Source organism: Corvus hawaiiensis, chromosome 3 (assembly GCF_020740725.1).
Source record: "Corvus hawaiiensis isolate bCorHaw1 chromosome 3, bCorHaw1.pri.cur, whole genome shotgun sequence".
Classification (NCBI taxonomy): Eukaryota; Metazoa; Chordata; class Aves; order Passeriformes; family Corvidae; genus Corvus; species Corvus hawaiiensis.
The window spans coordinates 28,267,935-28,292,586 of NC_063215.1; the positions used below are offsets into that span (position 1 = coordinate 28,267,935).

Below are 24,652 nucleotides of genomic sequence, written 5' to 3' on the forward strand. Positions count from 1 at the left end.
CAGTAAGGATTTATGTTGTTTAGTGCATTCAGTCAAATCAACTAACAGCCTGAGAAACTACAGTACTCAGTGACAAATTCATTCCTTGTAAGCTGGAGGCTATTGGATCATCTGAAGTAGTGAAATGAGAGCTTGTTTTCAATACATACACAGCTTGAAATTTAGGGCACCAACACACATCACAAAGCTCCAAGGACATACACTTCCAGTCACTGCAAAGGCTTCAAATACTCATGTTTCTATCTCTTTCCTCCTATAAACATATTTTTTTTCTTTCATACCCGGAAAGTTTAACATGTTCGTTGTTCCACAGACAGTTACCTGACCTGTTTCACCATCTTCGACCTGCAAAAGCTGTCATGATTTTATCTCTGAAATTCTTCTGGTGCTTCTAGTTCTCTGCTCTCATATGCCACCCCTACATGGTCTCCTCAAATTTTCACCTATGCCTGTCTTCCTCTCCCCTAAATTTATTTGAGCCTGCCTTTACTATCATTGCCATTATTCATTCCTTACTTTATTCCTAGAGCTCTCCATTTGTAACCAATCAAATGTGACACCAATTAACTAACTAGAAAAAGCATTAGCCTGGGCTGCAGTGCTTATGCCCTGATGGATTTAACAATCTTGAGAGATTTGGAACAGCATATGAGTAGTCAGGACTCTGAATTTTAGGAGAGGAAACGTTTAGCCGATTAGCAGTTTAGATTAGATTTCAGTCCCATTTCAGTCCATGGGATCCCCTAGGAAACTGCTTTCAGGGAAAAGGGATCTCAACAAAGCTGGCAGCTCTTTTAAGGCATTTATTTTAGAGCACAGAAGTTCTTGATTTCCCCACATAGGAAATCAGGTAAAGAAGGCAGAAGACCAGCACGGCTTAGTAAGTATCTCGTGGGTAAACTGAAGTGGAAGAAGGAAATGCACATGCAATGAACAAAGGACATTTATCCTGGGAAGAATACAGGATATTGTCTGGATATGTATGAGTGGCATTAGGAAAGCTAAGGCCCATTTGGAGCTTAATTTGGCAAGAGCCAGAGTAAGAAGGGATTTACAGGTATGTTGTCCACAAAAGTAAGATTAAAGAAAATGTACCTCTGCAATAAATAAGACAGGAGAACTGGCAACAATCAACAGAGAGAAGACTGAGATATTCAACTTTTTTTTGCCTCAGTTTTCACTGTTAATCTTGCTTCCCACATCTCTGAAGCTCGTGTTAGGTACTGGGGAAATTAAGTCCTTCCTATCCTAGGAGAAGGTCAGGTTTGAGGAACCTGAATATACCTAAGTCCATGGAACTCCATGAGATGCACCCCAGGGGCCTGATGGGATTGGCTGATGTAGCTTTTCAGCCAGTCTCAACCATAGATGAGAAATGATGGCAGTAAGCAAGTATCTAGTGTGTGGAAGAAGAAAAATATCGTGCATTTTTTAAAAAGGTAAAAAGGAGAACTGTAGGACCTACTGACTAGTCAGCCTCACCTCTGTGCTAGGGAAGACCAAATGGAGATCAGTAACAAGTGGGGTCCCTCAGGGTCTATATGGGGACCAATACTATTTAGCATCTTCATCAATGACATAGACAGTGGGATTGAGTGCACTCAGCAAATTTGCAGGTGATTCCAAGCTGAGTGCTGCAGCTGATTCATTGAAGGGAAGGGATGCCATCCAGAGGGACTTTGGCAGGGTTGAGAAGTGGGTCCATGTAAACCTCATGAAGATCAACAAGTTCATGTACAGGGCCTTATTCCTGGATTAATACAATCACCAGCATCAATATAGACTGGGGGATGAATGGATTGAGAGCAGACCTATTGAAAAGGTGGTGGTGGATGAAAAATTGGATGTGAGCCAGCAATGCCCACTTGGACCACAGAAGGGCACCTGTATCCTGGGCTGCATAAAAGGTAGCTAAGTTGAGGGAGGTGATTTTGTCCCTCTACAGTGCTCTTGTGGAACCTTCCTAGAGTACTGCACTGAGCTCTGGGCTTCCCAATACAACACAGACATGGACCAGTTGGAGCAAGTCCAGAAGATGGTCATAAAAATGCCTATAGGCTGAGGGAGTTGTAGTTGTTCAGCCTAGAGAAGAGAGGTTCTGAAAAGACTTAAATGGGTTTTTCAATATTTAAAGGGAGCTTATAGAAAAGACAGAGATAGTTTTTACCAGGATCTGTAGTGACAGGACAAGGGAAGAGTTTTAAACTGAAAGAAGGTAGATTCAGGTTTGAGATAAGAAAGAAATTTTTTACAATGAGGGTGGTAAGACATTGGAGCAGGTTGCCCAGAGAAGTTCTGGATGTACCATTCTTGGAAACGTTCCAAATTTGGGTTGAACAGGGCTTTGAGCAACTTTATCAAGTTAAGGATCTCCCTGCCCCATGGCAGATGGGTGAGTTGGACTAGGTGATCTCTAAAGGGCGCCTTCAACCCAAACCATTCTAGGACTCTGTGATTCTATGACTTTTGCCACTGCTTGGATAAGGCCCCCAGCTGGGTGCTGACCCGACAGTTTGGGGGCTTATCCTGAGCTGGGTGTCAGTTTAACCCCTGTGCTAAGGCCCAGTGATAGCTGCATCCTCTGCTCCAGCTTCAGCTCTGGTAATAGTCCCTCTAGGAAGGGCTGATGCCTCTGGTTCCTTCCTGCTCTCACTGCCTGAAAAACCATAGCCCTTTGTGTTGGGGGGGAGGTTTGGGGCCACAATGCAGAAAGAAAGAAGTGGGCTGTGACAGGGAAATAGCCAAAACTGAGGATGAAACTAGCTGCTAAATCTGTTCTGTATTACAAAAGTAATATTATTTTTTTATTGTAGTCTTTTGTTGTTGTTGTCTTTAATTGAGACATATATAGTAATCTTTATGAATAACAGTGATGGGGTAGAATTTCTAAATGATTGAGGCAAATTCATAAGGATAATCATGACAGGGACTAAAATTCCTATTTCTTTAATTGCTGTAGATAAGAAGGCAGGAACAATTAACTCCCGAAATAAAAATGCTGTGTTATAAACCTGCTTATTCATTGACCTTTTTTGAGGTGTGCCAGAAAACTTTTGATTACCATGAATAACAGGAAGATCTTTTCCACACTAGTGCTTTTTACTTCATGCTCCTGAACTGAATCATACAGTTCAGCTCAGGGATACAACCAATCCCCAAGGTCCCCCTGACTGTTGTAAGGAGTGCTGTCCACTGTGAAAGCACTGCAGTATTGGAGCATAGGGGACCATATTTTTTTTTTAGGATTGGTATGTCTTGTTGCCTGAGAAACTCTTAAGTTATTAACTCTTAAGTTAAAATTAAATTCTTAATTAACTCAAGTAAAAATAATAGATTTCATTATAGTTTATATAAATTCCATCAATGACGGCATGTCAGGAGGTGAGGTATAAGACTTTCAGCTTTGCTTTTGAGAACTAATAGGACATCATTATTACAATTAATTTTGATTGGACTTGAGGATCTTAAAGGTCCTTTCCAACCTAAAGTGATTCTATGATTACAATATCATCCTTCATTATTACAATTACTACAAGAGTTATCAACAATTTTTTGTAAACTAAGTTACCAGCTTGAGCACAGAGACTGAACTATCCTCTCATCTTCTCAGTTTGATGCAAGAAAGTGCTATTAAACTATCACAGCTTTGGTTAGTCAATAAGGAAGTTCAGTTCCTTGGGCTGTCAATCTGACCATGGGAAGTGTGCTGGTTTGGCCAAATTTAGAAATATATCCTCTGAGAGAAGGCAGGCCACCACCTCTCCCCCACCAGGTTGGGGGAAAAAAAAAATTTTCCTCGAAGGAAAGAGATAAAAACTATTTATTTAACAAACACATGGGAAAAGGAAAATAATGCTAAATAATAAAATCTTTCACTGTGGAGGAAAAACCTGGGAAAGTGTTAGAGGCCTCCCTTTGGTCTCCTCAGGCTTGGCCCAAGGCCAGGCTCTCTGTGCTCGGTGGGAAGTCCTCCCAATGTGCTCTGATGTTGAAGCAGTCCAGCAGAAAAGGGAGAAAATCTGAAATTCCAAGGAAGGAAAAAAAGTTCAACTCTCAGTCTCTCTCCAGAGAAAGAACCTGAAAAATAACTGGCCAAAAGCTGACTGGAAAACAGCAAGCCCGGGTGCTTCCTCGCTCTCCTGCTGCAGTTGAAAAAAAAAGTCTCTATCTCTGTGTGACCTTGAACAAGCTGCAAACTGCTTTGAAGAAGTTTTGCTCGTTTTCCTCCCCCCTCTCAGGCTCAGTTTAAAGGCATAGAAAGGCACAAAATTAATTCCTGGGCATAGGGCAGCAGTATGGGATACACATCATAAAGTCACCCCAAGACCGGAAGTTTCTTTAGTAGTGAAATAAGCAATAGATTGGTTTGATTTCAGTGATGAAGTTCAGGGCAGAAAAAGATTAAACAAAGGAAAAAATAGCTAAAGAAGTTCATCCATTATCATGTGGTTTTGATTCCTCAATACACTAATGTCTGCCATGACCAAGTGATAAATATCTGTCCAAACTCTGTACAGCAAGAGAATGGCCACACAGGAAGAAATATCTCATTTTACCCTCTCACTTCTCTCCAAAGGATTAATCAGTAAGTAAGCAAAGACCAATTTGTCCATCACAGAGTAAATTGGTAGGTAAACACATTGACAGGTGACTGCACAAATTACACTCAAAAGAAAGTCCACCTGCCTTTATCAGCTCTTAGAATGAGGCTAGGAAGCTAAAATTAAGGAAAACACAATTGCTATCTTTGTCATACACACACATACCATTTTTAAATTTAACCAAGATGTAGATACTGGCTTATGAGAAGTATATACACCACCTGCGGTCTACAAGTTGAATCTGAAGTGGTGGCTGAGAAAGCATATATAAAGTACTTGGGGAATGATACCAGGTAATAGCAGACATGCACCCCAAACTGGAGAAAAATTATTTGGGAGGTATATTGCTGAGAAAAGAGATAAAAAGATTAAGTTTCTGCTATTTTAATAGTGTTTAACTGTGTCTTTTGCATGTTTGATGCAAACAGGATACCTTCAGAGGGCTTACGTAGTTTTCATTCCCTTCCAGTTCACTTGCTTCAGACTTTTAATCATTGTTCTTTTTCTCATTTTTAAGATATACTTTCTTTGTTCTGTATACTTTACTCCCATAATTCTCTGCTCATATTCTTCCCTTTGGTAACAGTATCTAAAATTTATTCCTGATATTCTGTGTATTCAGGAACATTACACTACAAAAAACCCCAAACAAACATATTTTAGAGGAACAGATAGAGAAAGCTGTATTTGTTTGTTTTCCATATATTTCTTCCATAATCCTCTATTTGAAGCTATGAGTTCACACAATCACAGGGTAACATTCAGTTCAATGAGACAGCAAGCTATATTTCAGCTTTTACTTTGAGCTCTGTTTCAGCTGCAATGCACACATATCTGTTTCAGGGAACAGAATTTTACATCCTACAAAGGGTATTTATACTTTCAACTCCCAAATTTTTAATGCTGCTGTTTACTTTTTTCCATTTTCCTGAACCACAATATAAGATACATCTTATGTCAGGCTGGATGCAACTTTCGGACTACCGGACCCCAGAGATGAGGTACACACTCATTTTCGTTTTGGATAAAACTATTTCCTTATTTACGTCAATAAGAATAACAGCAATTCATCCTATCTCTAAGGCCAAATAAAATTATATTGTTTTCTGTTCCAGTCAGTAAACATTAAAATAATTAAAAATCACTAGTAAAACTGTCTCATTAAAAGGAATGTTTGTGCTTTAAAAGCACAAGTACTGAATTCTTTGAATACCTTTAATTAAGAAAGACAATAAAATAAGTAAAAACTGTAATAAGCAAAACTGAAGATTATTGCTGTCATATGGCAGGATCACTTGGGCCATATGGCTTGGAACCAGAAAATAAAACATGGTTTGGTATCAACAGTCTTGTTCATAGACCATGACCATGGGGAAAGCTGTTGCTGAAGTTCCTTCCCATCAGTCTTGCCTCCTTAAATTCCTATTTTAGATGCAGCAGAATTTCAATAAAATACAAAAAGAAATATTCCTATGTTTTGGGAGCATTTTTTTACTCCTGCTTTACAGTTTTGGTTATTATCTAAGGTGCTAGAAAAACTGTTTACCATGTTTAAGTTTTTTAAAACAAATTGTAACAATATTTAAAAACACTGAATCATCCCTTAAAATTTAGGAACTCCCATCTCCCAAACTTCCCAAGACATAGAAAAAGGGTATCATAGTCATATGAAAACTTTGGAATGCAGCTTAGCAAATTATCACAGAACACAAGGTGAAGAGAAAGAAAGGTCTGTTTAAATTTGTGTTCTGTGTGTCAAACGATTTTCTGAGTAGTAGCATTAATTTCTTGAATTACTGCAGATTCCCATAGAGAATGTATATGCATTTTGGCATGTGAAGCTGCTCTTTTGAGTAACATCCTCTATTAACTAAACCCACATTAGACTTTCTTCTGTTCCTAACAAAACACAAAGGGAAGAGAACATAAATTCCTTTTTATCTCACCATCTCTTGTCACTAACATCAAGAGTTGCATTCTTTGCCTATGTGCCCTTCATCCCTCACTTGAACAACAATCAGTACAGCAGCAGCAAGGTAACTCAAGATTTCACCATGCAATCTGAGAGAAAATATGTATTTTGCAGCCTTTTTAACAGGCATCATCTCTCCAAAGATTTGTCAAAGAGAAAATCCTTAATTTGTGAAAACAGAGCATCAGTGAATCAATGCTACAATCAACAGTAAGTAAATGATCTGCCTCCAGTACCTTAGGTGGTACTGATTGCCTTTGGTAGAGAAAAAAAGAAGTGTTATTTCATTGTTTCAAGAATCAGAGGGAATCAGTTGTCATGTGGTTTAGACTCAGATGTTGAATAGTTGAATAAATCAGCAATCTGGATGACTCCCTATCTTTCGAGGATTTTGAATAAAAGGCTTCCATCTCCCAAGTTGCCTGTTTGCTTGTGCTCCTCTCTCTTAATGTAATGCTGGTCTTTGATGACAGCTGGGTTTATTGCTGCACCTGTGGAAACTGGTACCTTCAGCATTATTTCCCCTTGGAAATCTCTTCCTCTGTGCAAGATTTCAGCTTAAAGAGCCTAGTTGTTATGGAAAGCAGCTCAATGCCTTTTCTCGGTTTTTATTGCTCTGATATTTTCTGAGAGTTACAGGTAACTCTTACATATTTTAGTATTGATTTTGAGACAAGTCCTCTTTGACCTGAGAAAACTGAAAGGAAGAAAAATGCTGCACTGAAAAAACAGAAGCTATTGCCTGAATGCAGGTAACAGCCCCTCCAGGGGAAACATTTGTTAAATTTGGGAAGTTTAGCAATGCAGCACTGTCAATTGACCTCAAAGCTCTTCACCCCATATACAGAGATGGCACTGATTACAGAAAAGAAAAATGAACTCTTTGGGTAGAGTGCTCACAGTGGAAGGGACTTTTACTCTGCAGGAGTAAAGGAGATCTTTCCAGGTCTGTTCCTTCCACCGCAGGCAATCAAAATAGGCCAAATAAAGGTAATTAAAATTGCAATCTTTATTAACAATAATTAGCATGGCGGCATGAAGTGCTAGATAGCATGCTCCAACTCTGAAATTTTATGAAGCGCAAACAATACAAATCTAGCCCTGAAGATAGATTACCTTGACATTTGGAGAATTTGACATAAGAAACAATTGAACATAATACACACCAATTCAGAAGTCTGTGCAAATGACCTCTGCATAATGATTTGAATGGATGAGCAAAGAATTATTTGTCTCCCTCATATTTCAGACTGTTTTTGAACTCTGCAAGTCATTTAAGCAAGTTTATCAGTTTTGCAGGGCGGTGGGGAGGGTGTTTCCAATATTGTATGGAAAATTTTTCAGAATTGTTGATTGATTTTTACTTTGGGTCTACTCAAGCTCCAAGGAAGAGAATCACAGAAGAAACTGTGTGTCTATGGCTCAGGCTGACAACAAAGCACTATCTGATTCAAGAATAGAGGCAAGGGAATAAGAGAATGTATTTGAACAAATGGACTAATGTATTTTTTTTTTATTCCAAACATAGAAGACATTGAATTCTTTATGCCTAGAATCAATTAGATGCCTATAAAAAACTGATAACCAAGGGTAGATATAGGATTTAGTATGGCAGAATATATCAGATGATCATGACATCACTTAACCATATAGTATTTATGTTTATATATTTGAAGAGAACTATTGAAACATTTTCAACACTCAGAAGCAGTCATGCTAACTTCAACATTATAAATTCAGATTTTCAAAGGAGCCTATAAAAAATAAAACATTTGGAAAGGCTAGAGTGTGTCATAATTAATAGTGGCAATCTAGAAAATACTTTAGAAATAGATTAAGAAGCAGATGTGTCTCTGTTTTCACATTTGTTATTAGAATAAGAGAAAGAAAAAAAAAGGATTTGAACAAACTGACCATCATTAATATGCCAAATTGTAATCTCTTACCATTCACCTAATAGTGACAGAGGCAGTAACATTTCATCTTTCAAGACTAAATTTACCAAAGATAACCTAACACAGATCTTGATTAGGTTAGCCTAAGAATAACTATATAAATAAACCCTTAAAATTTTTTTTCAAGGAATGTTTAAATTTCCAAATATGTAAATAGGAAAAAAACCAAAATTAAGCATCTTCGAGTCAGACAGTATTTCTCAATGTTATAAACAGACAAGCAAACAAACAAATATATCTGCACTGCTCAAATGCTGCAATCACACATGCAGTAGCTATTTCTCTACTGCAGATTTTGTTAGAAAACCAAATTTGATTTGTCATGTCCTGCCAAACAACATTTCAAAAAATAGCTCTGTCCTTATAAAGATTATTGTTCTGATATAAGCTATAAAAGCAAACAACAAAAATTATTTTCAGTTGATCTGCAAGAGTCAGTTATGTCTTTATCTTCCTTTGATATCTACTGTAATAAAAACAATCCAACTTTCTTCTATGGGTGTCTCACTGAGTTATTTCAGTAGAGCAAACCTATGAAAATTTTATGACTGTCCCTTCCAGATAGGGAATGAACAAGTCCAAGAGACATACATATAACAATGCTTATGGATGCTCACAGAGAGCTGTGATTTTTGTATTTGTGGTCCCTTTTCTCCACCTGTGACCTTCAAAGATAAAGGCTCCCTTTTATAACTCTGATGGATTTTTTTCATATATCCAAACTGGCATTTGGTAGAAGAAAATGTGATGGTTACTGCATTAATCTGCTTGCTATTGCTGAAGAGTGAGCACTGGTTTATAGAGGAGCTCTAACAATGTACAATCTGTAATTGCAGTCCAAATAAACTTCTATAATGCTTCTATTGATCTAACAGAGCACAAACAGTTTAAATCCCAAACAAATCCAAAAAGACTATTAATTAAAATTTTGTTACCTATAGAAACTAGTGATGGGGAAGCCTATGTTGATTTTCTAATTGTGTATAGTTTACTTATACTAGAACCATTTAATGTATAACTTGTATATGTGTACATATATTTCATATTGTAGTGTCATATATAAGCAATTATTTCAAAGATGCAACTGTTTTAACTGAATAACTCATACTTTTTCAAACTTGTTTTTTCTAAATATACAATAATGCCCTTCTCCAAAACCAGTTTTGTAGCTCCTATCCCATTCTAATTTTTTTTAAAGAAATTATGTTATGCTATGAAAATAATTCTCTACTTCAAAAGGAAATACCTCATAATTGAAGATGAAACCTTGCTATTGTTTTAGCTGTGAAGTTATTTTAAGACAAAATAAACACATGTAACATCTTAACATTTAAACTGACACAATTAATTTACAAAAATTTTGACCCTTGATCACTTTAGAATTACTTTAAGAACATAGGTAAAAGAAACAATATCTATGAAACCAATGAAATCTCTTCCAAGAAGTGAAACATTGATTTTACTAATGACCTTTCAAATCAAAGGAAAAGGTACTGTTTTTATAGTAATGAGAATGGGATCTACACCCTGTCTTTTTATGTGCAACTCTTTATTACTGATTCTCCGTGGTTCAAAAGGATATAATGTCAGCAGCAATGCCCATAATCCTAGAAAAATTTTGTTCCTTTGTGCATGTATTACACACTGCTGATGCATGAAATATCTAATCTGTAGCTAACAAAGACAGATGGTTTTACCATTGATTTCGAATGAGCCATTTTTAAAGTGTCAACAGCATTTTTGTTTCTTTGCTTGTTTAAACTTCCCATTTTATTAAGGTTCTCCAAATTAAAAATGTGAATGTTCTTTTAGTGAGTGGTTAAATGAAGGGCAAAAGAACAAGCAGGAATGAGTCTATTATGAATCATCTACAACAGAAGCATTATAATATTAGGACTAGAAATAATGCGTCAGTGAAATCTGTCTTGAAAACTGTTTTCAGACATTCTTTTTGTGCATTGTCTATCTTATTTCAATCCATTCTACTTTTGATTCTCACCATCCCACACATCATCACATCCCACCACATCCCACCCAAAAATACTTTGTGGTGGCAGCATTTTTGTTATTGAACAGAACTGTAGCTACAAAAGACAAGCCACTGAATTTCAGTTTTAATATCATTGCTATGTAACATGATGAAGGGATGAATTATGTTGAATATGGTCTTTGTGTCCAGCAATTCAGCGAGTTTTGTCTATGAAGATGCTATGGTAGTGTCTGAAGTCTTGCTAAGGTCAAGAGAAAGAGCATCCACAGTCCTCTCATTAGCTGTCAAGCTAGTCATCTCATTGAATGCTATCATCAGGAATGCTTTCCCCTTTGTGAAACCATGCTCCTGGGCACCTTCTTTTCCATCATGTGTGTGGAAACAGTTTAAAGGGTTATTCATTCCTTCACCTTCCCTGGGACCGGGGTAAGGCTAACTGGTCCACAGCTGCCCAGATCCTCCTTCTTGCCTTTCTTGAAAGTAGCAGCCACATTCTTCATTCCTAGCCTTCTTTTTTTCTGCCTTTTCCCATTCTGTTCTCTGACGTATTTCCATTTACTGTCTTTTTTCCAATACTTAGGAACCTCTTCTTGTCAGCAAGACCTTTTCGAGATAATCAAGAGTGGCATCAGAGGGACTTGAGCCATTTCCTTCAGGACTCATGATATCTCTCTCCTATGAGGAGTCTGTAGCAGAGAATCTCCCAGTGTTTGCCATCACTCATCCTTCCTTCTGGTGTTGCCTCATGACTCAGGTTTAGCTGATTTGGATGCTTCACTGGACAGAACTTCTAGTTTCTCCTCTGCTGTGGGTCACTGAGCCTACTCTGTAGTGGCAGAGCTCAGATAGGACAGGAGGCCTCATCCTGTTGTCAAGCTTACAAACTTCTAGCCTTCATTGTAACTGGAGTCTCCATTTCCAAAGTCTTATGCAAAGACTCTTCCTGGTTCTCCTTCACTATGTTGCGGAGTTCAGGTTCCTGTATTTGTAGGGTCTTGGAGAGCATGATACTGTTCCCATCTCAGCTTCACAGCGTGCTGACTGCCTCCTGAAGCTCCTTTACTTGGCAACACAGATCCTCCTCCAGCTACAAGTGCTTCCTCCAGGCAAGGACACTATCATCATCAGACTCAGCAATAGGTTCCAAACATTTCTGCAGCTCCAGGCCTACAGAACTGCATCCTCCCCAAGGAGCTCAGTCTGGTTTGAGGTCTCTAATGGGCTGCTCTAGTCACTCTGGTGGATGGTCAGGGAAAGTGCCCTGCTGTACCTCACTATCTAAGCACACAATATCCTCAGTGGAATTTTTGGCCTCTTCTACTATGTTGGCTGTGCTCTGGGCTTGGCAGTTACATACACTCTAGCACTTGTTGAAAGGATGCTTGGCTGTCCTTAATGTGGAGTCAGCTGGAAACAAAAAGTTTGAAGTCCCCATAAATAAAGAAAAGTTGGCAACAAAGCTTGTTGGACACTGAACAGCTTATTAGCAGTCACAGACTTCTGTAGCTATCTCTTCTGGGGAGCACCAGGCACCCTGAAGCTCTTCAAAGGTTCGCAGCAGTCCTCTAATGACCCCAGGAGTTCCCAGGAAACTTTAGCATATTCTAAGCCAGAGCCCATAAACTGCTGTGGAAACGCTTTGTCTCTTAGCTCATGTATTAGCGCATTATTTGCAATGTACGTGTTTAACTGCCCTACAGCAACGATGAATTTGGATAACTTATATTGCATTTCATACATTCTCAAAGCTATGCCTGAGGTGCCTTATTATTTTAGAAACTGGTTTACACTCCCTCCATTTAACCTGTGAGTTCATCAAATGATCATTTTATGTCTCTTTGGGTGTTTGTAAACAAAATACATTATAAAACATTTATTTAAAATATATCACTGAATGATTAAATATGCCAGGTGGAACGATGGTACTGTTCATGAAGAAAAAGTTGATGAGCTAATTTTGGAAGGGGAGAAGTATTTTCCAGGTACTTACTATGTTTGGTTTCAATTTTTAATGTTTTATTGAGATTTTGAATAAAAATGTTCTTGTCCTTTGAGAAGATTGTTGAATTATGGCTAAAATATGCCCTAAAGACTGCAGAATGTCAGTGACTTCTTGGTAGATGCTGCTGAGGTGGCACAGCAATATTTTCTTGTTTGCTAATGGCAGTAGAAACCCTAAAGCTCATTTCAATGCATGATAACAAGAAGCACACTACACGTTTCCTGTTTTTGTTAGCAGTATTACCAGAGAGGAACTATAAAACCCTTACTAGGTGTGGAGGAAGCACTTGTTTGTGCCTTCACACATTTCTTTATCTAATTCCTTAGTAAATCCATATAAATCTTTTAAAGATGGTTTTGAGTAAGAAATGCATACATAACTTGGTACTAGGAGGAAGGAAAAAAACCGTACAATTCTGGATAAAAGATAAGTCAGAAGTGCAACAGACAAATGTTTTGGGAAATGTCTCTGTAGCAAGAGAGAAAGAGTTGGCCAAAGAACCCTGAAGAAATTCCAGATAAGAGTTGCTGCTTGCAATAAAATGTTTTGGCATTTGGTATCTGGGATCATTAAATACTGAGGTAATTCCCATCTATGGGAAAAGCTGCTTCTTGCTTCTGGGAAAAAAAAAAATTAAGGAAGAGTATAGCAGTAGTTAAAAGGAATGTCAGTAAAAACAGATGGCAGACCAAACACAGAATTAAATTATAATCATATAAGGACTTTAGAATTCCATGACTGTTTAAAACTCATTCATTTAAGGAGATGGGCATATCTTTAAAATACACTGTGTAAATAGGCATGCTTTTACTTACAGATCTTTCAGATGTTCACACATCCCTAACTTAGGAATCACCTGCTTCTACAACTTGGCACAGAGCAATTCATGCATATTTCTGAGAAAATGTGGAGGCTGATTTTGACTTTGCTTTTCCAAATAAATCCTTTGCAGAAGGTGAAAAAAAAAGTGAAACAGTATGCTGATTTTCTGTAACAGTACTGCAATTAAAATATGCATGACACTGAATATATCCTAATGACATAAGACTGGTCTTTTTTATAAGAGCTTAGCACAGGTAGATGACAGTTACACTAATGAAAAACTATTTTATTATTCTGAAAAGATGTGGCTTCAAATGCAAGGGAGCAAAGAGGGAAGCAATAGGGAAGATGTTGTACTTGGAAATGTACTGAGAAAGTAACAAGAAAGAGGCAGGATAAGTCTAACTCTGGTTGACAGTATGGTTATCCAAATTGTCAGCTGGCATAAATCATTATCTAAGTAAAGACAAAGAAAGATGATCATGGCATGGTTACTAATTGAAGAAGTATTGTTAAGAAAGACTAGCACAGTTTGAGATGAGTTCTGAAATCACTCAAAATACTCTCGTCTACAAACACAAATCATTCTTTCAACTGGAGTGTAAAGGGAGGTGGGAAAACCATGGCCTCTTACAGGACAGGATAAAGGACAAAAGAGTTTAAATTAAGAACATTTAAATACAGAGAACATTTTTGCACATCAGCAATAATTTCTCAGAAGTGCTTAAGGAACTCTAGCCTCAAATTTTAAGGTGACATTGGCAGTTACCAACTTTCATCCTTGCAGAACTTAATGGGAAGGGGAGGTTTCAGCATTTTATAACACAGCCATGTTTATAATAGCTGTAACTGTGGAGGGGTAAATGGAGACCTGTGATATAGTTGCACAAATAGGGTGTGAGAAAACATGCCAGAACCAAAATATCAAGGATAAGAATGAGCAGGCAGGAAAAACCTCTGTCTCCAAAACAAAAAACCCCAAACAAATAAACTAAATAACAAGGGATCCTGTTTGCAAAAGTAGTATGAAGGGGAGTTAAGACAGCATGAAGAACTGGACTTCAGTTTACACTGATATTATAAAAAGTTTTATTAGTGGATGGATTCAAGTGCTGACAAGGAAAACTTTTCTGTAGTCAATGGAAGCAAATACTGAACCTGTCATAAAACATAAAAGATAGATAAATGACATAAGAAAATATACTTAGGTAGGTCTAATTTCCTGTTTAGTATGGAGAAGTCTATTTGTACGTTATAAACAGAAAAGCAGCAGTAAGGCACCATTTTTATTCTTTATAAAAAACTCAACAAGAAGTATTGACAAAATGGTAAATAGCATGAATATCTGTGATTTCATGTGAATATACAGAAAGAACTGAGTACTTTGGAAAGGCACTTGATTCATTCTCCAAGTTCTAATATCATAATGATTACAGCCAAGTTCCAAACCATTCTACATCACTAGAAACTCCATTTCATCCATAAAGTTATGTTGCCTTTTATTTGGCAAGAAAAGTTGAATAGATTTTCACTTAAATGTTGGTAACAGCAAAGGAGACACTGGGGCTTTAATTAGGTGTCATGGGCTAGCAAAGCATAGTCCCGGAAGTGATGTTCTTGCAAAGGGGTGCTTACAGCTCCTCTATGACCTGACAGAACCTATCGGCTGGCCAGTTTGAATATGGACAATTCTTCAAGCCACTTAAAATTTTGACTGCCTCTGTGATCCACACTTAAGAATAGACAAACCCCGGGCAGAGCTCTCTCATTTCCAGTGCTGGGACAGGTGGCTGCGGGCCCTGTGTGGGGGCCAGCGGGCCTGGCCCAGGCCCTGCTTGGGCCAGGCCGGGCTGGGCCATGGCCATCCTGGAGCCGATGGGCCCTGTTCCACCCATGGAACAGCCCCACAGCTGGAGCAGCCCAGCTCCCCCTCTCCAGTGCGGCCAAGATTCAGCCGAAAGCTGCCCACTGCTGCCTGGCAAAGATCATGTGACCAACAGCAATAAGCGACATTCCAGCTGCAAGGCCCAGGTGAGATTAACCCTTTTAGTGCTGTGAAGAGCTGAAAACCTGAGGGAGGAAAAAGAGGACATGCTTAAAGCTGAAATTCTGTGGTAAAGCTATGATGTATCAGAGTACCCATTGTAATTTCATGAAGGCATGGGGGTGGAGCGTTCAACTTGTACTTGTGAGCAAAAGCACCTGTGCCGAGATAGACGGATGCTGAAGCAGCTGTAATTTGATGAGAAGTTTGAACAGGGAGAGATGGAAGTGATGAGGACTTTTGCTCCAAATGGGAACGGAGAAAACCTCAGTTCCTAGAGATGCTCCCAGAGATAGTCCTAAAGATGAGGATGAGGAGGACCCTTTGCTTCCAGGGAAGGAGAAGGGCCTCTAAGAGATGAAATGCTCCCAGAGATGGGTGAAGAGAACTTTTGTTTCTGAACAGCTCAACCTTAAAATTGCACCCCAGTAGCTCAAGATTGGACCCTCAAAAGCAGTTGTGGGAAAAGCTGCAAGTCGGGGGAAGGGACTCTCACATGATGGGAGCAGAGAACCAACCCGAGCGGCTGTCTTGTTGTGATAATTTCTCCACAGCATGGGCAAGAGAGACTCCTCTTCCTAAATGAACTGAACAAGGTTATTACGGAAGTGGTAAACAGACTGAACATCTCAAGGGTTGTCTTCTTACATTGTCAGTGGGAGAAGGGAGAAAGGTGGGGGGAGGAGAAGTGTTCTGAAGGTGTGGCATGATTTTATTTTTAATTTTTTTTTAATTATATAATTTTTATTATATATTATTATATATTATTATATATTATTTTATTTTATTTTTCCTTTTTTTAGGTCTATTAATAAACTTCTTTATATTCTTTCAAGTTTTGTGCCTGCTTTGCTTTTCTCCTAATTCTTATCTCACAGAACGTAAACAGTAATGAGTATCTTGGACCAAACCACTACATTAGGGTTTGATGTTACTAGGGCTAAACCTCAGAATTATCAATACAATAGAGAAGAAATAAAGAATTCAGCTGATGATAGATGAATCAGTCTATAAATGTTCAGAGCCATAATTTGAGATTTCACGTTATCATGAGAATTAAAGTCACAGGTTCTGGAAATATAGGCATGAAATATATGCATGAAATTTTTCTAAATTAATTTATTTGCCATGTGCCATGTGCCAAACTGAAAACTGAGAAGGAAGAAAAAGATGTCTCTCATTTTATCGGCTGAACATAAATTAACTTGAATGAAAGGGGGCTTATGTTAAAAACCATTCACATTCAACAATTCAAGCTTGACTACTGGTTCAGCACCTTTCTTACCTGATTTTTTAAAATAAAAATATGCATCTGAGAATATTTGATTTTTTTTCCTGTTGGAACGTGATTTATTTTCCTGTGATGGAATCCATAAAGAAAGATATTCATTTCTGGAAGTCTTGTTGATACTTCAGTTTTTCCAGATAGTTTTCACTTCAAGATTCAACAACTAATAGCCCCAGATAAAGAAAATGAACTCAAAATTGAAGTTTTAAATTGTATTTATGGTTTGTATTATTATTGTGTTATCACAGATTTGAATTTGGCAGGAAAATGTTTCAGTTTGCATTATATTCACTTTTTTCCTCGACAAAAATATATTTTTAAGCTGTTGCACAATAAATTACTTTTTTTTTAAAGTAACTGATGTTTTCAGCTGGACTTGCAAATATTTAAGAGAAAGTAAACTAATGAGGATTACCAAAGCATAAAAGAAAGATAAATTTATCTGTTCTTTACATTAATTTAAGTTGGAAGTGATATCAAGTACCAGTCATGGTGTGGCCAACTTCAAAGAAATTCAGAAAATTCTGAGTATTGCTGCCAGCACCTCAACTTATAGCAGGAAAATAAACAGTGCCAAAACGGCCACAGGCTAGAAAACTTTATTGCCTATCACTGTTGGATTCTCAGAGCAGTTGCTGGCCTGACTTTGGTCCAGACTAATGCCTGTCCAAAATAATGCGTGGGCACAGCTCGAGAACACCAATGATCGTTTCTGTTAGGCAACTATAATCCATTTATCCTGTTTTGAAAACTACATTTAGTTTTAAAGATATGGCTGGATGTCCTGAGGTTCAGGTAACAGTTACTGCCACTCCTTAGCTCCTGTAAGAGAAATACTTTGTCTTGATGTAGCTTTTAAGAGAAAAGTATTTACAAACCAACACATTTTTTAAATTAAGAGTAATTATGGTCTTTTAGCATCTGTGTGTACAAACAAGGACAGGTCTAATGATTGAAATGAAATTGCTTTATATTATAAAAATAAAACACTAATTTTACTTGGTGTTGCCAAGTCTCAGAGTCACTAGGTATCTCTGAAGATGCTGTTTTGTTTGGTATATCATGCCCCTGTTATATGATGATTCAATCGTATGTCTGATTTTCCTGTTCTGTTATGTCAGCTAGGACAAATAGCTGAGAAAAAAATACGTGTGGTGTTCATGGTTCAAACCAATTTTCTTGTAAACATTCTCTGTAACAGTTCAGTATTTGCCAAATCCAGAAAAAGTACTTTTTGAGAATTCTAACTTTCAATAAAATATAGAGAGTCCTTGGATTTGTGCATCCAGCTATGAATAAAATCAGAAAAAGCCCTGTTACTTTCTGCAATATATATAATGCTTCTAGAGGCTGAAAAAATTGGCTAAGTGTAAGGACAGGTAAGGATTCATGCCTGCAAAATATCTGTCTACCTAAAATTGACCTTGAGGGTGGCAGACTACTAAGAACTACAAGCATCAGAAAAATAAGAATCACAGAAGTAAAAATATTTTAAAATTGTTTTATGTCCCAACAGACTTTAAAAAGTGAAAAAAAAAGGCAATTAAAAAGATTTTAACAGGTTTTCTCAACATTGCTATACTTTCTTTTATTAGAATAAAAATATTTTATCAAACTAAGATGTTTAATACCACAAAAAAATACAGCTCTAGGACATCAAAACCATTTTTGGTTAAGTTCTTAACAAAAATTAATTAAATGAAAATATTATATTATACATACTATGTTATTTAACTTAGTCGTGTTTGGCTATTTGGGGAATTATTTCCCCATTGTCAACTGTGGTAAGTTTCCTTTCTGATTATTGTCTATATTACCAGGAATATAATCACTGTACAACCACTAGCCTATGTACCATGTGCAATTATTACACCAATCTCTATATGCAGACACATCTGTGTCTATTAAGAATTTACAGGACTCTTCTACTATTGGCATCATAATATAGACAAACCCTGGCTTGATGGAGCAGAAGCTGATTACTAGATTGTGTATGCTACTGAAATAAAATAATTTTTAAACCATAAATGCATGCATGAAGTAAAGATTGGGGTTTAAGTTAAAATTAATGTGGTTAGTGTCAAATCCTCATGCTTTGTCTGAGGGGATATAAATTTTAGTTAAATTACTATTTTGTTGGTATTTTAAGCCACAAGGTGGCAGCAATGATATGATCTCTTCATCCAACTGCCCACTACCACTACTTTTCCTCTTCAAAGCATCTCTTGTATTTATAGGGCAAATATGAAAGAAAGGGAGACTATATTTCCTTTGACAAAGTACAGCTCCAAACTGTGTTACTTGCTAAATGTTTTTAAATCATGCTTTTCTCTTTTCCTTTTTAAAAAAAATTTACATGTACAGTTTATTATATCTGCTGGCTTGACATGAAAGTACAGTGAAACACTGTATCCATGACACAAGGTGTTTGTCCATTTGGATAATAACATTCCTTCCCAAGCTGAGAAACAAAACAATAGCTGGATGCACAAGCCTGGCCTTCCTGGAACATGACCATATAGTGACAAAAGGGCAATGCTTACCGATAGCTGTTGAAAAGGTCCATGCAGGTGCCATTGTTTCTACAAGGCTCTGAATTACATTCATTTGATTCCTTTTCACAAAATTTTCCTTCCCATCCAGGCAAGCAATCACACTGGTATTTCTGTAATACATTAAGTAAAATAAACAATCTGTTACTCTTTGTATTTTAATGCAATTACAAAAGTATTATTACTAATTGTTGGAAAACATTAACAGTCAACAAAACACCTTTAGGAGTTTTTTTAAAAGCTGAGTGCATAAATAAATTACCACAGGATGATAGTGAAATGTGTGATGTACCAGAATTGTGGCATCTACTGGTATTTAGAGTCTGCAAATAGCATTGCTGCATTTTAGGTTTTTTTGTTATTAAAATTTGGAAAGAGAGACAATTATGTTTCAAAGATATATGGGCTATGAGCTTCATATAAACAGCAAAGAGAAATTATTTAATTTCCTAATACACTTTAAAAATATAATAAATTAAGAGTCAGAACTCGGAAGGGAGTCCAGATTGAGCAGTTGACCCAGACCTTTCTGTAATGATACTCTTACCCTCTCCTGCCAAATTAAAAGCTTAGAATATTTTATTGTTGCAAAGATAACAAAAAAGAAAGGAAGTTAGTAATTTGAAGTCACACTAAGTATGACTGTCCTGGAGTGTGAAACAGCTCCACTGATACCAGTACATCAAATGAACTTATCTACATGTATATTCTACTATATCTGGTCAAATGAACATTTGCATCAACCAGCTTGTACATAGTGTATTTGTGATTTATATTTTCCCAACTGCATTCTGGTTTTTTTGTGCTCATGTTGATGAACATCATTGCTACATTTGCTTGAGACACACCCATGATTTCTGTGACATAGATTTTCTAAATCCACTGGGATAAACTTTAAAAGTCAGGAAATAAAATTGAAGGGTATCTTTCTGATTTAAGATAGGGCATGGAATATGGGCAAATGGAACCAAGTTGAGTAGGAATGTTGGTCTGCTGGAGGGTAGGAAGACTCTTCAGAGGGATAATGGACAGGTTGGATCAATGGGCCAAGGCCAGTTGTGTGAGGTTCAACAAGGCCAAGTGTTGGTTCCTGACCTTAGGTCACAGCAACCACAGGCAGTGCCACAGTCAGGGGGCAGAGTGGCTGGAAAGCTGCCAAGCTAAAAAGCCCTGGGGGTGCTGGTCGACAGCCAGCTAAACATGATCCAGTGTGTGTCCAGGTGGCCAAGAAGGCCAATGACATCCTGGTCTGGATAAGCAATAGTGTGGCCAGCAGGACCAGGACAGTGACTGTCTCCCTGTACTCAGCACTGGTGAATCCACACCTTGAGTGCTGTGTGCGGTTCTGGGCCCCTCACTACATGAAGGACATTGAGGCGCTGGACTGAGTCCAGAGAAGGACAACAAAGCTGGTGAAGGGTCTGGAAAACGAGTCCTAGAGGGAGTGGATGAAGGAGCAGGGGTTGTTTGGTCTGCAGGAAAGGAGGCTCAGGGGAGACCTTATGCATCTCTACAACTTCCTGAAAGGAGGTTGTAGCAAGATGGGGGTTGATCTCTTCTCTCAGGTAAGAAGTGACATGACAAGGAGAAATGGCCTCAAGTTGCACCAGTTTAGGTTGCATATTAGGAAAAATTTCTTCACTGAAAGAATAGTCAAGCTTTGGAACAGGGTGCTCAGGAAAGTGGTTGAGTCACCATTCTCGTAAGTGTTCAAAAAACATGTGGGTGTGGCACTTGAGGACATGATATGGTGATGCACATGGTGGTGCTATATTAACAGTTGGACTTGATGATCTTAGAGTCTTTTTCAAAATTAATAATTTTATGATTCTATAGGAGACAGAAAGATTTTGTTAAAATATTTTGTTCTTTTGATATGTAATACAGAGAGGTGAACTTGGAAAGAGAAAATAATTTTCTGTGATTTGTGTCAAAGAAGAAAAAGAAAATACATTTGAGACAAATTACATTACTAGCCCACAGATTAGTGTTTCCTATTACATATTGACCCTGAGATTAGCTCAGTTAGTTACAGCATGGTGCTAACACCAAGGTTCAATCCCCATATGGGCTATTAACTTTGGAGTTGGACTTGATGATCCTTCTGTGTCCCTTTCAACTCAGAATATTCTGTGATCTGTGATAATAGCCACACTCAAGTATCTCAGTTCTCTGCATATTTATCAGTATCAAATGGGAAAAAATGAGCACTACTAATCCATACCCATAAATAAAAATCAGACACCTCTTAAAAACTGTTCTATCATCAGGTTAGGTTTTTGCATATACTAGGAATGAGAGATAACTTGTTTCCAAAAAACTGTTCAGGAAATGGATTACAAAATTAGAAGTGAAAGGAGGCTTGCCAATAGTTTTGTTTAGAAAGCAGCAGTATTTTTCTAGTCTCACTAAAATTATCTTCCAATCAAATGCTGAAATTCTGTTGTTTGCAGATTTTTCATTACATAAGGATTGTCACATCAAGCACAAAATATTACTCACATTTATGTATATCATGCACATGTGCAGAATAAACTACAAATTCTTACACATTATTTCTTCTCTGTGTAGTTTTATGGTAACTGAAAGTGCAATGTTGCAATAAACTATACACAAGTGTAAGCAGATAAAAAGGGTTTTGATAGATACAAGTCTTTACAGAGAAGAAACTGAGTCCTGGTGGACACCAGGTTGGACAAGAGTCAGCCATAGGCCCTTGTGGCCAAGAAGGCCAAGAGCATCCCGGGCTGCATTAGGAGGAATGCTGCCAGCAGGTTGAGGGACATGATCCTTCCCCTCTACTCAGCCCTGGGGAGGCCACATCTGAAGTGCTGTGTCAATTCTGGGCTGCCCGGTACAAGAGAGATATGGGGCTATTGGAAAGTGTCCAGCCAGTAATATTATTAAGAGATTGACACATCTCTCAAATGAGGAAAGGCTGAGAGAGCTGGGATTGTCAGTCAGGGCATACCATACATGAACAACATAAATGACAAGAAGCTGCAGTAGAAAGCATGCAGTGGATCAAGCAAGAGACTGAAGGAACAGAGTTGGACACCTATTTATATGTTGTTCCGCTTTGTTTGTGCTATGTATTACTATCCACTGGAGACAGGTTAAAATAAATGGTACCTTTCAGTTCCTGCAAACTGTCTTTTGCTTGTCCTCTAAAGAACACAATAAATGCATAAATGACACTACAGTTACTCCTTGTACATAGCTTTCCCTTGTACAATATATAGCACAGTATGCTTAAGAAGGGTGGATTTTACCAGCTATAACAGGGTCAAAATTTCTGATGCCTTGTACACATACCCAGAACCACATATGTACATGAGCATGTCTTTATCCAAGTAACTGAGTAAGTTGTAAGAAAGTGCCATTCAAGTGCATTTGCAAATTTTCCTTTCTCCAACACAGTAAATGAAGAAATAATCATTTCCTTAAGCCCTAGTCAATGCTACTTTACTAGGAAATGGCAGCTGAACACCTGTAAACAGAAACTACAATGAAAAATGTTCATCATACACAGCAAAGATCTGAATTATGAACAAGGCAAATCTTCAAGCCTGTCCTTTGTATATATAGGTTGAGCAGAATTTTTATCATGCAGATATACACTCCAGATATGTTTTCCATGCCTAGAGAAAAAATGGAAGCAATTTAATTTTTAAAGATACCATGGGGTTGAAGCATTTTTGGGGGCATCTTAAAGTTTTTAATTCACAGAAAGAACAAAAAATACCTCACCTGTAAACAGAAACACACAAAAGGAAACACAGAAGTTTGTTTGAAGTTCTTCTGCCAGACCAGTATTTCATGGGACACAACTCTTTTTCCATTAAGGCCAAAAAGGATGAACATATTGTAAGACTACTTATCATTGGCACATAATGTGAGATGTACTCCAGCCTCAATAGAAAGCTTCATCACAAAACCCTTGCCTGTTGGAAGCAGGGCTTTTTTTCCTACATAAAGACCTTCAAGCAACTTCATTTTGTTAGTGCTAAGAGCAGTTCATTTAACTTTGTGAAATAAATGTGACCATAAAAATGTAAGCATCTGTGAAATCATATTTGCAATTGCTCTACACCATATTGAGATCCTAACATTATTTATGCACCCTTTTTTGTTAATTTGAGGGTCTTTTCTGAGTTGCTACTTTAGGGCTTTACTTTTAAGTTATTATTTATTTAACTATTTGCATAATCATACATATTCACTAACAAAATTAGATTCCCATTTGTCATTATAGCATTGTATTCATTGTTCAGGTCTGTTTGCACTTATATCCTAAATAAACAAGCTTGTTTAAAAACAAAACAAAATAAAGCAGAACAAAACAAAACCAGGATACCTGTTCATTTTCATTTGGTTTAACACTTACTTTCAGTTTTACTATAGAAGTCTGAGCTAAAACAAGACCTATGCAGAGTGAAGTCCCACAAAAAAACACTACTTTTCTGTCCTCTGATAATGAATTATTTACCTGTTCTTCACAGGTTGTAGGAAGAGTGAATGTATTAACAGTGCTACTCCGCAAATTAAGGAAATTTTACTTCTGACATGAAGAAAGTCTGCAATTAGCTCTGTAGTTACTACTCTAAAAGACATACATGGCTTGATCAAATATGAGTTAGTATCTCTGTAATGATTAGATTGCCTAACTCACAGCAAAGGAACACCTTTGGGGCTGAGTGTCATGAGGTTTGCCATATGGTTATTAATACTGATGTTAATTGGAAGAACAATTATAAAAAGTGGCATAAAAGAATAAGGTGAAAAAAGTATGAAACATGGACTCAGAATTGTTGAAAAATAACAATTAAAAATCTAGTTTCTAAGCGGTACAGATTGGCTTTGATAAGACTACTATTTAAAAATCACCAAAATTAGTTACTGAATCTTATTAGAATCACTAACTGATGTATTCTTATATATTATTTTATTAAAAAAGCCTTTTTTCTATTTTACTCTTCCTATGTAAGTTACAAAGCCTATGTGGGGTTTTTGTGTGTTAAGCACTTAAAAATGTAAAATACTAGGGTAAATATCTTAATATTAGGTACTAGTTATCTACAGAAGTTGAGGTAGTGTTAGGTAAAGTTAGATATTTTTATTTATTTTATTTTAGATATTTTTTATGTATCTTTTCCTATATAGTTATATCCTAAAAATTCTGATCAGTATATTTATTTGTTCTTCCAAACCTACTTACATTCTTTTGTACCCTAAGTTATTATAAATTATATATCATCTGATGTAAAGGATAAACCAGGATTTTTTTTTAAATTTAAATTTTAAGCGAGGCTTACAGGAGAAACAAAGAATATTTTCAATTTGCTTATCTCTCTAACATTTTAAATAATGTATAAGTTAAATTAATTTATATTTAAAACAGCTGCTGCAAACAAAGTTTGGAAAGT

At 37.1% G+C, this 24,652-nt stretch overlaps 1 protein-coding gene across 4 annotated transcripts in view; it reads right to left on the reverse strand.

Annotated features, from left to right (window-relative positions):
• The window catches only part of EYS (eyes shut homolog), an 860,563-nt gene that overhangs the window by 474,293 nt on the left and 361,618 nt on the right, over nucleotides 1-24,652 (reverse strand). For all 4 annotated transcript variants that reach the window (XM_048297572.1, XM_048297571.1, XM_048297573.1 and 1 more), the window contains one exon: nucleotides 19,218-19,339. In XM_048297572.1, coding sequence (XP_048153529.1) covers nucleotides 19,218-19,339 — 122 coding nt within the window. The remainder of the gene's footprint in view (nucleotides 1-19,217; nucleotides 19,340-24,652) is intronic.